Raw genomic sequence first — 13018 nt, 5'->3', positions numbered from 1 at the left:
ATACTACATTAACATGGTGACCAGATGATATGCTTCACATACTACATTTACACAGTGACTAGATGATATGCTTCACATACTACATTTACACAGTGACTAGATGATATGCTTCACATACTACATTAACACAGTGACCAGATGATATGCTTCACATACTACATTTACACAGTGACTAGATGATATGCTTCACATACTACATTAACATGGTGACCAGATGATATGCTTCACATACTACATTTACACAGTGACTAGATGATATGCTTCACATACTACATTAACACAGTGACCAGATGATATGCTTCACATACTACATTTACACAGTGACTAGATGATATGCTTCACATACTACATTAACACAGTGACCAGATGATATGCTTCACATACTACATTTACACAGTGACCGGATGATATGTTTCACATACTACATTTACACAGTGACCGGATGATATGCTTCACATACTACATTTACACGGTGACCGGATGATATGCTTCACATACTACATTTACACAGTGACTAGATGATATGTTTCACATACTACATTTACACAGTGACTGGATGATATGCTACATACTGTACAACTTATGAAAGGGACATGAAGAGGGGACTTGGCTGTGCATGAACCTGATGCAGACAGTGGGCTTTTGTGCATTCCCTCTGTCGTCAGAGGGGAATGGCCAGCTCATGGAAGCAATTTAGAAATGCCGCGAATGAAAAAAACAACAACATTCATATGCAGAAAGGTACCTGAATGAACAATGCATCAAATGCTGAACTGCTTGTATTTGCAGAAGTAGGCCAGGCCCAGCACCAGGTAGCTATGCCTAATAAAGTGGCCACTGAGAGTAATTAGCTATTATTCGATTTATTATGAGGACCTGCTTTTATCATTTGACTTGTATTGTGACATATAGGGAGATCTGGCACGCGTGCATAGATTACGTGTTTGCGTTGTGATGTGACATATGCTATGCAGAGCAGGGCTTGTGTTCCCCCCCTGACTGATTTCTTGGCCCTGCTTCCGGCGCAGTAACGATGACGGCAGGAAGGGGGCCTCGTCTGGCTGCAGCAGTGACTCCCTGAGCTCCTTAGCTCCTCTCAGCACCCCGCGCCGTGTCTCCTGGCGCCAGAAGATCTTCCTCCGTGTGGCCTCCCCCATGAGCAAGCCTGCCGGCTCCATGCAGGATCCAGGTCCGTGTCGAACGCCTGTCCTACCAGTGCGCAGTACTGGGGGAGCCGGTTTTTTTTTTTAACACTTCTGATGTCTAAACGCTGGTAACCTTACATCTCCTAGGTCCACTGCCAATGTACCTTTGAAGAAGACCTGTGTCTTTAATATAGTGCAGAAATAATACGGAAATACTGCACCTATTTGTTTAAAGTCAATTTCCGAGACATTTAGCTTTTATTGGCTGCAGTCTTAGGCAGTTCTACAACTTTAAATGTTTTTCTAAAGCCACTTAGGGATTTGTGCCATATCTTCGTATACTTTTGGTTGTCCCACTTGGCATACTTGATCATGAGATTCCCCGTCCTCCTGGCAAATCTCATCATGGGTGGGTTAAGGTGAGGGTTAGGGTTAGGGTTAGGGTTAGGGTTAGGCTTAGCCCCCCCAACCCAAGGGTCAGATCCTAGAATCGCTCTTGGTTGCAGCTGTTGCTTCAGTCATGTGATTTGTTGAATGGGTAACGGAAAGATTCGACTTACTGAGGCTGTGCCTCTCAGATCTCACCCCAACTTGTTTCTCTGCTGGTGGGTGTTGGAGCAGATGGTCTGGATGGAAGCGAGCTCCTGCCTCTTTCCCCACGAACCTCCACACACGATAGGGAACCCCTGGCGAGCTTGCTGCCCCGTGGTCCGTCTGGCCCCGGGGAGGGCTGCCGGCGCACGTCCGCTGACTACAGGGCCCTGTGGAAGAAGGCCATCCATCAGCAGATACTGCTGCTGCGCATGGAGAAGGAGAACCAGCGCCTGGAAGGTGGGATTCGGCCCCCTGGTCCCGCCCCCTTTCTCTGCCTCTAACGGTCATTCGCTGAAGCTGGAGTTCATGTGCAAGATGCATGGAGACATATGAAAACTCATCTGATTATTATTAAACCCATTTGTTTCCTGAGCTGAAGTATCTCTTTCTGTTACAGACACTATATTCTTGTTCTTCTGGGTGCTCTCTAATAAATGTGCATTAAATAATAAATCAGGCTGATGATGTAACTGCATAAAAAGCCAATTTCTGTATTGATGTTAACTCCCCTGATACTAGTAAAAGTGGAGGAGTCTTGCATTGTTTGGCAGTAATTAGGAGGTTATTGCCCTCTAGAGGACAAATAAAGACTTTTTACCCCAGAAAGATATGTAGTTACCCTTATTTCAGACAGTACATTTTCCCTGTTTCTCATTACTATTGATTAATCAGAATATTTGCTGTAAGAAGACAAAGTAGATCTTTGCTTATGCCTGCTTTGTTTATTGATATTTTTGATTTGTTGTGATTATATATCTCTCTTGTCCATGTGTCTGTATTGGATAAGTGACTATGGAAAATATGTACGGAATATCTATGCAGTATGATATTACTTGTCTGTTTGTTGTTCCCTGGTCAGGATGTCGGCTGTAGATCATTTCACTGCCGCATTGTCTTACCACGGCTGCTTTCTTTGCCCTGACAGCCAGCAGAGATGAACTACACATCAGAAAGATGAAACTTGACTACCAGGAGGTGGGCCAGTGCTCCAAGGAGGTCCAGGCTGTGTGGGAGAAGAAGCTCAGCATCCCCGGCAGATCCCAGATCCAGTGGGACAAGGAGGAAATCTATAACACCCTTTGCCAGGGTGAGAGCGGCCCACGATGGCCCTGAAGCCCAGTGATCTCGCTCTCTCTTTCTTCCTGTCCTCTTCGAGCCACCTGACCATTGAGTGTCCTCTGTTTGTAGGCGTGCCCAAAAGCCGGCGTGGAGAGGTGTGGCACCTGCTCTCCCAGCAGCATCGCCTGCGCCATCGGCTGCCCTGCAGGCAGCAGCCTCCTGACATCTCCTACCAGGACCTCCTCAAGCAACTGACTGCACAGCAGCATGCCATCCTTGTGGACCTGGGTATTCAAATTCAAATTCAAAAAACTTTATTTGTCCCCGAGGGGCAATTTAAAAGGCATAGAAGAGCAGCGCACACACATAACAGTTGTAACATTTGACACAACAGATGACACACAATAACAGACATATTTTATGTGCTGTATATTGTATGTGCTGGCAAATGGGGGTGGAGTTTTGGGGGGTAACTCAGGGGGGTGAATTTTTGGGATGGGGGTACCCTGAGGGGTCTCAAAGAATGGAGGCTCTGCTGTCTTCACATGCTATCGGAATTATGGTAAATATGCAGACTTGGAAGTTGAACAAGATTCATAGTCTTGAGTGGGAAATTCTGGGATTTTTATGGTGCCTGAGTTGGGATGACCTTCAACCTCTCATTCCATTGTGGGTGGTACGTAATTGATTATTTTTAGCAATATAGCTATCGATAGCTATTGCTTGTGTACATCTATAATCTGTGTACACTTTACTTGATATAGGTCAGTGCTATTTGTCATTCTATCTATGTGTGGTATGGAATCAAAATAGGATCTTCATGTTTTCATTTCACTTCGATGACAAAGCACATGGGTATGACATCCTCGTAATTCCGACTTCACAAATGGGAAGTAGGTCCTTCCGACTAACACATGAAGGCAGCATTAATCTCTCGGTGAATCCAGTTGAATTAACTTGCGGTTGTGATTACCACTGACGCATAGTTCCTTTTGGATAAGAATAGGATCAAGTAGCTGGGGTGGTGTGGGGCTCAATGGGAAAGGGTTTGTGCCTCTGATCTGTAGGTTGCCAGTTCTAATCCCATGTTTGGGAGAGCCCTTCCTTAACACTGGCTAACCCTGTTTTATCAACTCTGCATGGCTTTGGGTAAAAGCATCTGCTAAATGAATGTAAACGTAATACATAATATAAATATGAAATAAGTTAGAGATGTTGGCCAGTACATATACGAGAAAGTGTGCTCCTGGAGAGAATGGGAACAGGCATTGCCGTTGACTCACTTTGTGGTGGAAATCAAGGCTATTCTGGTTAGCAGAGAAAAACTAACCTTTTGGAAGTTCCTGCTGTGATGTGTGAAGTAAGTGCACTTTTACTGTGCATTCAGAATACTCGAAGTAGAGTGTAAAGTACAAAGGGTGAATCTCAATATCAAGAACACAAAGGCCGCACTTGTGGTCTTGCCAAGACCAGTCTTAGGAACTTGACTCCCAAGAATGAACTTGGGCTGCAATGAATCATGGGACTGGTCTCGTTCCACGAGGAAACAACTCATGTATCCTTGATATTTGGGGCAGAACAAGACCAACATCCGGAGATTTTTACCATCCTCTGTACTTGTGCTATTAGTATTAGAACTGGTCTTGGGCAATGGAAAATGACGTAAAACAGGTACATGAGAACACAAGTATGGTAAAGTAGAATATTGCAATCACCCAAGTTTCAAGTACAGCTCACCTGGCTTGATTAAAATCGATTTTATTCTGCTGTCGATTGTTTTGAGGTTGTAGCCCCTCCTCCCTGTGCCGCCACAGGTCGGACATTCCCCACCCACCCATATTTCTCTGCCCAGCTGGGGGCGGGGCAACTCTCCCTCTACAACCTGCTGAAGGCCTACTCTCTGCTGGACACGGAGGTGGGCTACTGCCAAGGCATCAGCTTCGTGGCTGGCCTGCTGCTGCTGCACATGAGCGAGGAGCAGGCCTTCGACATGCTCAAGTTCCTCATGTACGACGTGGGCTTCCGCAGGCAGTACCGGCCCGACATGATCTCCCTACAGGTCCGTTCAAGGCTTTTTTTCCCCCACTTGCTACCTACTTTAACCACAAGCCTTGAGTTAAATGGTGTGTTCCTCTAGGCCTAAGCCAGGTAGTGATTAACTGTCTGATCCCCCCACCCAATCACCAAGTGGCAGTTTTAGACTCTCTCTGTTGCCAATGGCAAATTTTGCTGAACTGAATAGTTTGCAGATACCAGCCCCAGGCCATTCACAGCTGTTATATTTTGCAAAATTTAAAAATCCTCTCTTAAGATGATGTGGTTGAATGAATGAATGAATGAGTGAATGTTACATTTATATGGCACTTTTCAAGACACCCAAAGGGCTTTACAGAACCAATCAGAAGCCACTTCAACCACCACTGTGTAGCCCCCACCTGGATGATGCGATGGCAGCTATTCTCCGCCAGTACACTCATCACGTAATAGCTAAGGTGGTGAAGGGGCAGGAGAAAATTCACCAGTTAGATATAGGGCATGATTAGGAGGCCAGATTTGAAAGTGCCATAGTGGGCAATTTAGCCAGGACAATGGGGTACCACCCCTATTCTTTTGAAAGATGCCTCTGTCAGGACCTCAGTTTTACAGCTCATCTGTAAGACGGCATTGTTTTAGGTCCCCGTCACTGCACTGGAGTGCTGGGATCCACAGGAATAGGCCACACAATACCTCCTCCAAGAGAAACTCCGCTTTCCTAGTTGGTTTCCCTCCAAGTACTGGCCAGGCTCAAACCCGCTCAGCTTCAGAGAGATTGGTTACCTAGTCTGAACTGCAGTTCATATAGCTGCTGACAGTCTGATTGTTGAGTTATGATTGAATCAGAAAAAACACATGGATGACTTGGGCAGGTTTGGGATCTGTGCTCGTGTCCAGAAGTTCGAGTTCAAATCCTGTGGTCGGCGGAGTAATCATATCCTGTTGGGCCCTTGATCCCAGCTACTACAGAGGCACTGGTCCCTGTTCTCTGTCCTCACTTGTATGTCGCTTTGGACCAAAAGCTAAACGACCACCTGCCAAATGGGCCGTCCGCCAAGTAAATATAATTTAGTCACGTACAAAGAATCTTTCATCTTTTTAGCTGTAATGAACAATAAGCAACAGATGATGACGGTTTGTTTCGTAATTGAGTGCAGCATATTCGTAGTCCAGGATGCGGTGATGGGAAGATGGTATCTTGGATCTTGGGATGGGATTGATTTGACGTCTTTCGCTACAGATACAGATGTACCAGCTGTCTCGACTCCTGCATGACTATCACCGGGAGCTGTACAATCACCTGGAGGAGCATGAGATCTGCCCCAGTCTGTATGCTGCACCCTGGTTCCTCACTCTTTTCACATCCCAGTTTCCACTGGGCTTTGTGGCTCGAGTCTTTGGTACATACCACCCTAAACACTTGTGATTTTTTTTTTCTGTTTTGTTCTGTTAGATTGTCGCTTTTTCTATGTAGCTTTCCAGTTTTTTTTTTACATTCATAAGACTTATATATATAGCAGCAAAACTTTGGCCAGGGTATGAAGATGTAATTGCGATTCTATTCCACTTAGTGTAAAAATCGTGAAAAGACAGTGAGAAATGTTTAGGAAAGGTTCAGATGTAATCTTCTTGCAAGATTGTCAGTGGATATACAGCAGGGAAAGAGGTGAGGTTTCTGCAGGTAACGTGTGTTGGATTCACATGTGGCTTTTTGTGTTTTTGCAGACTTCCTGTTTATCCAAGGGACGGAAGTGGTCTTTAAGGTAGCCCTGTGTTTGCTGAGCAGCCATGAAGGGGAAATAATGGAATGCGACAGCTTTGAGGGTATTGTGGACTACCTTAAAACTACCATCCCCAACCTGACTCAGGACCAGATGGAGCAGACAATGAAGCAGGTGTGTGAGGCTTTTTTTACAGGCTGGCTTTACTGATCCCAGCCTCAATGGGTATGTGTGTATACTGTAAACCACTCATTTTTTAAGTGACACTCAGCATTATTTCAGGGTATATATAACACATCCTAAATCTTCTATGATTAATTAATAGTATTGTTTGGAAGAGTATCCTTGAGTATAGCTCAGGATTGTCTTTAGGAACTGCCTGTATTTGCCAAATAAGTGCCATATGTTTGCAAGTGACCTTGAGTCACAGTGAAATAAGTCCCATATCATCTTGTGTCGGTGTGATGACATCAAGAAAGTGGGCAATAGTTAACCCTTTAATTTTTATTTTTTTTTAAATACTCATAATTATGCAAAATGCAAATTTTGTAATATTTTTGAAATAGTGTGGTTGTGTGATGGTGCTAAATTGTCATACTTTAATGCAGTGTTTTCCAGTCTGATCCATGGGGACCTACAGACAGTCCATGTTTGTGCTCCTACCAGGAGCTTGGAGGGAGCAAAAATGTGGACTGTCTGGTAGGGAGCTCGGAGTCAGTAAAAACATGGACCGACTCTGGGTCCCTGAGGACCGGACGGAGAAACACTGCTTTAAAGCATTGTGTATTTCTACAGTATTATATTCCCAATAGTATTTTTTTTTCTGAAGCCTGACTGCCTAGAAGGTTATGAGGCACAAGAAAACAATTCTGTGATCCTCTAGGTGCTAGAGATGGACATCTCCAAGCAGCTCCATGCCTACGAGGTAGAGTACCTTGTGCTACAGGATGAAATGCTGGACTCCACAACCCTGCCCGACGACATGGACCGCCTGGACAAGTTAGAGAAGACCAATGCCCAGCTGAAGAAGCAGAACATGGATCTGCTGGAGAAGCTCCAGGTATGGTAGAAGCTGATGCATTCATGCCTCTTCATTGTTTTGTGTGCCGCCTGTACTGTAACCTACCAGCAGGTGGAGCCAGAGCTTAGACCCACTGCACATGCAAAGAGACAAAGAGAAAAATTACTTTTGCTTTATCACAAATGGACTAGTATAGATGAGGCCAGAGTATAGTTCAAGGCTGATATAGTGTTAGGACATCAAATTTGCAAATTGCCAAGATGCATCTAAGACCCTCTGAAGCAATTTGCCTCAGCAGTCTCCAGGGATCAGCACCCTTGGTCTTCTGATGAATTGCAATGATATAAAACACATTATACAAATTATTTATAGAGCTGTTTCCATTTATCAGTGACGTGAAAGGTAGGCGAACACAGAACATTGCATGTGTTCTTTATTGCACCCCTTAGTCAACTGACATTCCTGCTAGGGCAGATGTTGTGAAGGTGTGTAATTTGCATTTTAGAAATGGGCTCTGAGGGCGGAGGGTGTGTGGTTTGTCTCCTACAGGCTGCTCGTGTCAAGATTCAGAGTTTAGAGGTGAATGTGGAGAACTTCATGTTGCGGGAGAGCAAGATGAAGCACCTGATTCGCTCTCTGGAGCAGGAGAAGGCGTCGTACCAAAGGACCATCGAGCGCATGCGCGGCGCGCTGCCCCCAGACGTGCTGTCGGATGTGGAGCTGGTCCAAATCAAGCCTGGCCTCAACAGCAAAACCAAAAAGCCATGATGCCTTGGAGCAGCCATCCATTGTTGCTCTCCTAGCTGGATACACCAATGTCCTAAAGAGATTTACCAAACGGGAATATTGGGGTGGGGGGTTTACTAATGGTGATGTTAATAGCTTGAGCCTTGGGACATTTTGAGAAGCACAATTTTACCGGCCCACGTTGGATCCGCGCTACGGTTTTGGCAGTAAGACTGTGCGTTATTAAAGCGATGGAGCCCAAGATCTGTCTTCTGCAATGCATCTGGGATTGGGGGAGGCCCTTCTGCCCTCTGGTGTGGCGATGTGTTCCGCGACAGAGGAGGGTTCCCTGTCGCTAGGGCTCCTCTACTGGGGACGTCCGTGTCTTTCTTTGTGTGCTTTGCTCAGGCCATGATTCCGGTACCTTTACAGTTATCCTACCCCTCGTAACGGTAGTAATCAGGGACACCAATAACTGCGTGCTCATTCTATTGGCTTTACTGCAATAAGAATATATAGTTCTGTGTGCATTACGTTGAAAATACTTGAAAATTAGATGAATGTACGCTCTTTCTGAAGGACACAACATCTACAGCTTGTTGTGTGGCCCACCTTCGCCTTTTTCTCTAGACTTTGCACGTTTGGGTGCCTTAAATTACAAGCCATGACAAATCTGACTTGTTCGGTGAGAGAACCAAATATTTACCAGTTCTTCAATTCACAGGATGTGCTTCACCCAGATTTTTTGCAGGATGTGAGCCTGTCTGCCAGTTGGTTTCCTGTGCAATTGACCGAGATGCCAACGAGGTCGGCAGACTGCTAGTCATCCTTTCACTTGTTACTCTCAAGCTGTTCTCTCGGCGCCGATGTGGCTCTTATTCCCATTCCCCTTTCCTTACGTAAATCCCCATGCCGAGGAGTGAAGAGCTCGCTGCCTGATACCAATGATATTTCTCATCATTATCTTTATTTTCAGTCTGGTGTTCTTCTGTCCCCTCAGTCAGCATTTCAAGTGCGTTCGTGAGAAAAGACACACAGGAAGTAGGGTGGGGAGACGGACCGTGTCGGCAGTCTGGCTCGGGTAAAGGAGGGGCCCAGTTCCGCATGTGGAAATGGCTGATACGAGTCTGATTGTCTGCCCACTTACAAACAGTATAAAACAGTTTAAGGCTTACCACCCCACAAATGAGGTGTGCTGTGTCTCTACAATAAATCCTTTTACATATATTTTCCTATGCTGTCATATCTAAGGTGTATTTTCTGAATTTAGAAATGTTGTGTTTGTAAATAATGTGCGCGGGTGGGATTTTCATCCTGGTGTTTTTTCAAGAACTTTTTTTTCTTCCGATAATGGGGCTCGAGATTGTTTTTGCAAAATGGTGTCAGTGGTGTAATGATTTAGATAAAGCTTGGTCGAAATGAAAGGGCTGTGCTGCACCTACAGAGGATGATAACTCCTTGCATTTGTGAGGTTTTGGCTTGTTTACCTGCTCTAGTAATACTGGAGTAATATTCGGTAATATTGATCAATTTTTGCCCAAGGACATTACACAACTGTAAAAAAAAAAAAAAAAATACAGCAATTATTTTTACTCCAGAACACAAGCTTGTTTTATTTCACTTTGAAACATACAATTGGAACACTGTAACATTAGAGTTACAAGCTGTCTTCGTAAACTCAAAGAAAATAAAGGAAAATACTTAGAAATGCCATTTGAATAATAGCTGATTTGCAGGGATATCTTGTGTATTCTGCACCAGTAATAGAATAGGCAGGTTTGTTGATCATATTCGCCTGAGTTAAATGATATTTTACGTGTTGCAGGGAGAATGCAGTGCGTCATGGTGACTCACAGCTCCAGGGGTGTTGGTTAAGACTTGGCCTCAGCTATCTGTGTGTGCCGTTCCCCTTGTGCTCAAGTGTGTTTCCTGCAGGTATTTCAATTTCCCTCCAACAGTCCGGCTTTTGCTCAGTGAATTACTGAACATGTGTCCTTGTGTGTCCATCCTGCGCAGTGCCTTATGATGGACTGGCATCCAGTCCAGGTCGAACACTCTGCTCCGCCCCTTTCCGATTCCCTTGATAGATTCTGGATCAGCATGATCTGATAGGTGGGTGGACGAGTGCTTGGAGGAGAAATGAAATTGTTAAATCTATTTCATAAAATGTTAAGTTTTGCCCTTGCGATATTTCCAAAGTAGCAACTGACCAAACTGAATCGTCATATGAATTTGATCATGCCACCTGAATTCTTGGACATTGCACTCGAACAAATAATAGTATATAGACATATTTTTTCATTTCAAAGCTATTCTGCCATATGTTGACCCTTCACTGCTGCAAGACTGGCTCATTCATCAGTTTTCTTTATTTGCGTCACAGCAATATTTTTTTCTGTTTTAAAGACACACTTTGTCACAAACTTTAGATTACTGTCTGCTTTAATTGGAGCAGAAAGTTCTTGGCTAGACCTTTCTTCCATGAGGTGCAGTCGCCGTTCTCTGTTTGATTAATTGCATAGGCTTGTTCGCTCATTTAGTTCCCCTCTCAATGTTTGATTTTGACATAAAGTGCCAAAGTCCGCATCCTCAAAGACGTTTCCGCTGTGATACCGTTGAAAGACAGCGCCAAAGTATTGGAGCTCATTCATCCAACCTGCTGCTTGAAGTTTTGATTTCTGCTGGTAGTCTGTTCCTGTGCATTATGTAGTGCAACAAACTGGAGTTTAATGAGAGGAATGGTGAGTCACTGGTGCTACGGTTTTGTCAGTGTGTTATGTACAGGAAGACTCACCAGTCAAAGTTGTCAGACAACAAATAAAACTGAAATTTACTGCCTCTGATTTGATTGTCTTATTTTTCGTGCTAACTCCATGCTTAAACCCTTGTTAAATCCAAGGTCTGTAAGGTAACACTGAATCACAATCAGTCAAATCGGAAACTTGTCTAGTTTCATGCTATTCGTTGAGTGCAATCAGGTCACCTGTTAAATTACTGATTTCGGCAAGTGACACGGTTTACCACAGACCACAATAACACTGCTGCATGTATCTGGTGAGCACACTTGCATATGTTAAATTCAAAAGTCAGAAATTTCCAGTGACCTCAGACATATAGTTTCAGACTCTGCATCCAGTTTGACCTTTATGGTGCCGAGTCCCCAAGTCAGGTGTTGGGAGGAGCCTGTGAATGAGCCAGATTGCTCAGACGATGGGACATGAGGCTGGGGGGCCATTGCTGTTTGGCTTGCTAATGCGCTCGAAGTGGTAGGGGGCGCTCGTTTGGGACATGTGGAACGTGGGCTGCAGAGAAAGGCAGACTTCAGGTCTGAGAGATCACTGCTGAGGGTGGGAGGCAGGGGACAGTATTGGGGCTGGGGGGACACCAACAAGCCCTTCTTCATCAGCCTGCCTGCTTTTCGCTCAGCCTTTCCCTTTAACTCCTGGCCCATCCTCCTGAAATCGGGCTGCTTGCGTAAGTGTTGGTTGTGTGGCTGCGGGGGGCTGCTGCCACTGGAAGGGGGGGGGACATGGGAGCCGGCAGGCCCTGCGCCTAGAGGGGCCGTTCCATGGGTGGGGGGGTGGGATGGGATGGGGGGGGAGTGAGCGACGGAGAGTTCCTCCCGCCTTATAAGGTGATTCCCACTGCACGGAGCGTGCTGGTATCTGAGGACTGGAAGCGGACGCTGTGGAATAAGCTAGGCGTCGGCTTCCAGGCCTACAGAGGAAGAGGGGATAGAATGACCGGCCCGTAAAATTAAAGTGTACAGTTGTGATTTTTAAATTTCCTTTTTAAAACATAAAAAAGACAAATGATCAGGTATTTATTTCAGTTTCATTGGGTTTAGATTAGTTATGCACATACAACATAGCGTATGATCCCTGTTTCCCCTCCTGTGAACATTCCTGTAGCCGAAATGGCTGCCAGTGTTCAGTTGTGAAATAAGTGGAAGTTAGTTGTTGGGATATATAGAATTTATTCCTTTTTATGGATTTTTGAAATCGAAAGCCGTGACTGGGTCGGGAAGACTACGTCATGACAACGCAGAAGTATGAATAATATACTGTAAGGACGTAAATAATGGCTATGTAAGTGCTGTGCGTCTCGGTGCGCGTTGGCCAGATGCAGTCACACATTATGGGTAAAGTGCTGGCAATGAATGTGAGTCATTCGCATGACCAGGTTACTCGCTCCTGGATGAGATGAATGCCTGAAGAAGGTCATGGGGCAGTAGGGAGACATGGAGGTGGAATTCCTTCATGACACAAGATCAGTGGGGTTGTGGGGCGTCGGAGGACTCTGACAGCCCACCTTTAATCTGCGGCTGCCGTTTCCTCCACATCCCATTGGAAGTATAATGCCAGAACTTATTTTTTTGCTTTTGTACTAACTATTCAGGCACTGTACCGTTACACATCTAAATTTCTATTATATGACTTATAATAATAATAGTTATTTATGCAGCACTTTTTATACATGAAATCCAGCTCAGTCCTTTACATATGGGATTAAAAAAGAAACATAGATGGAAAAGATGTATAAAATACACGACTAAGGTACAGATTAAACAAAGTGTAGAAAGACGTAATGAGAATGTAAAAATAAGCAAATAAATTTAAGCTTAAAAACATAAAGCATGAAATGACCTCGAATGCGTTCTAATAAGGAATATATCTTTTTAATTTTGAGGTATTTTGGATGTATTAATGAATTATTAA

The 13018-nt window shown here is 44.6% G+C and overlaps 1 protein-coding gene across 4 annotated transcripts in view; it reads left to right on the top strand.

Moving 5' to 3' along the window:
* Positions 1-11143, top strand: part of tbc1d4 (TBC1 domain family, member 4) — a 38259-nt gene extending 27116 nt beyond the window's left edge. For all 4 annotated transcript variants that reach the window (XM_023813355.2, XM_023813436.2, XM_023813272.2 and 1 more), the window contains 9 exons: positions 1029-1189; positions 1767-1976; positions 2665-2826; positions 2928-3086; positions 4613-4857; positions 6073-6232; positions 6558-6727; positions 7437-7613; positions 8124-11143. In XM_023813355.2, the coding sequence (XP_023669123.1) occupies positions 1029-1189; positions 1767-1976; positions 2665-2826; positions 2928-3086; positions 4613-4857; positions 6073-6232; positions 6558-6727; positions 7437-7613; positions 8124-8342 (1663 nt within the window). In that variant the 3' untranslated portion in view covers positions 8343-11143. The remainder of the gene's footprint in view (positions 1-1028; positions 1190-1766; positions 1977-2664; positions 2827-2927; positions 3087-4612; positions 4858-6072; positions 6233-6557; positions 6728-7436; positions 7614-8123) is intronic.
* Positions 11144-13018: the final 1875 nt, after the last annotated feature.

The sequence above is a fragment of the Paramormyrops kingsleyae genome, chromosome 1 (assembly GCF_048594095.1).
Source record: "Paramormyrops kingsleyae isolate MSU_618 chromosome 1, PKINGS_0.4, whole genome shotgun sequence".
Taxonomy (NCBI): Eukaryota; Metazoa; Chordata; class Actinopteri; order Osteoglossiformes; family Mormyridae; genus Paramormyrops; species Paramormyrops kingsleyae.
This window is presented reverse-complemented; position numbering and strand designations above follow the sequence as displayed.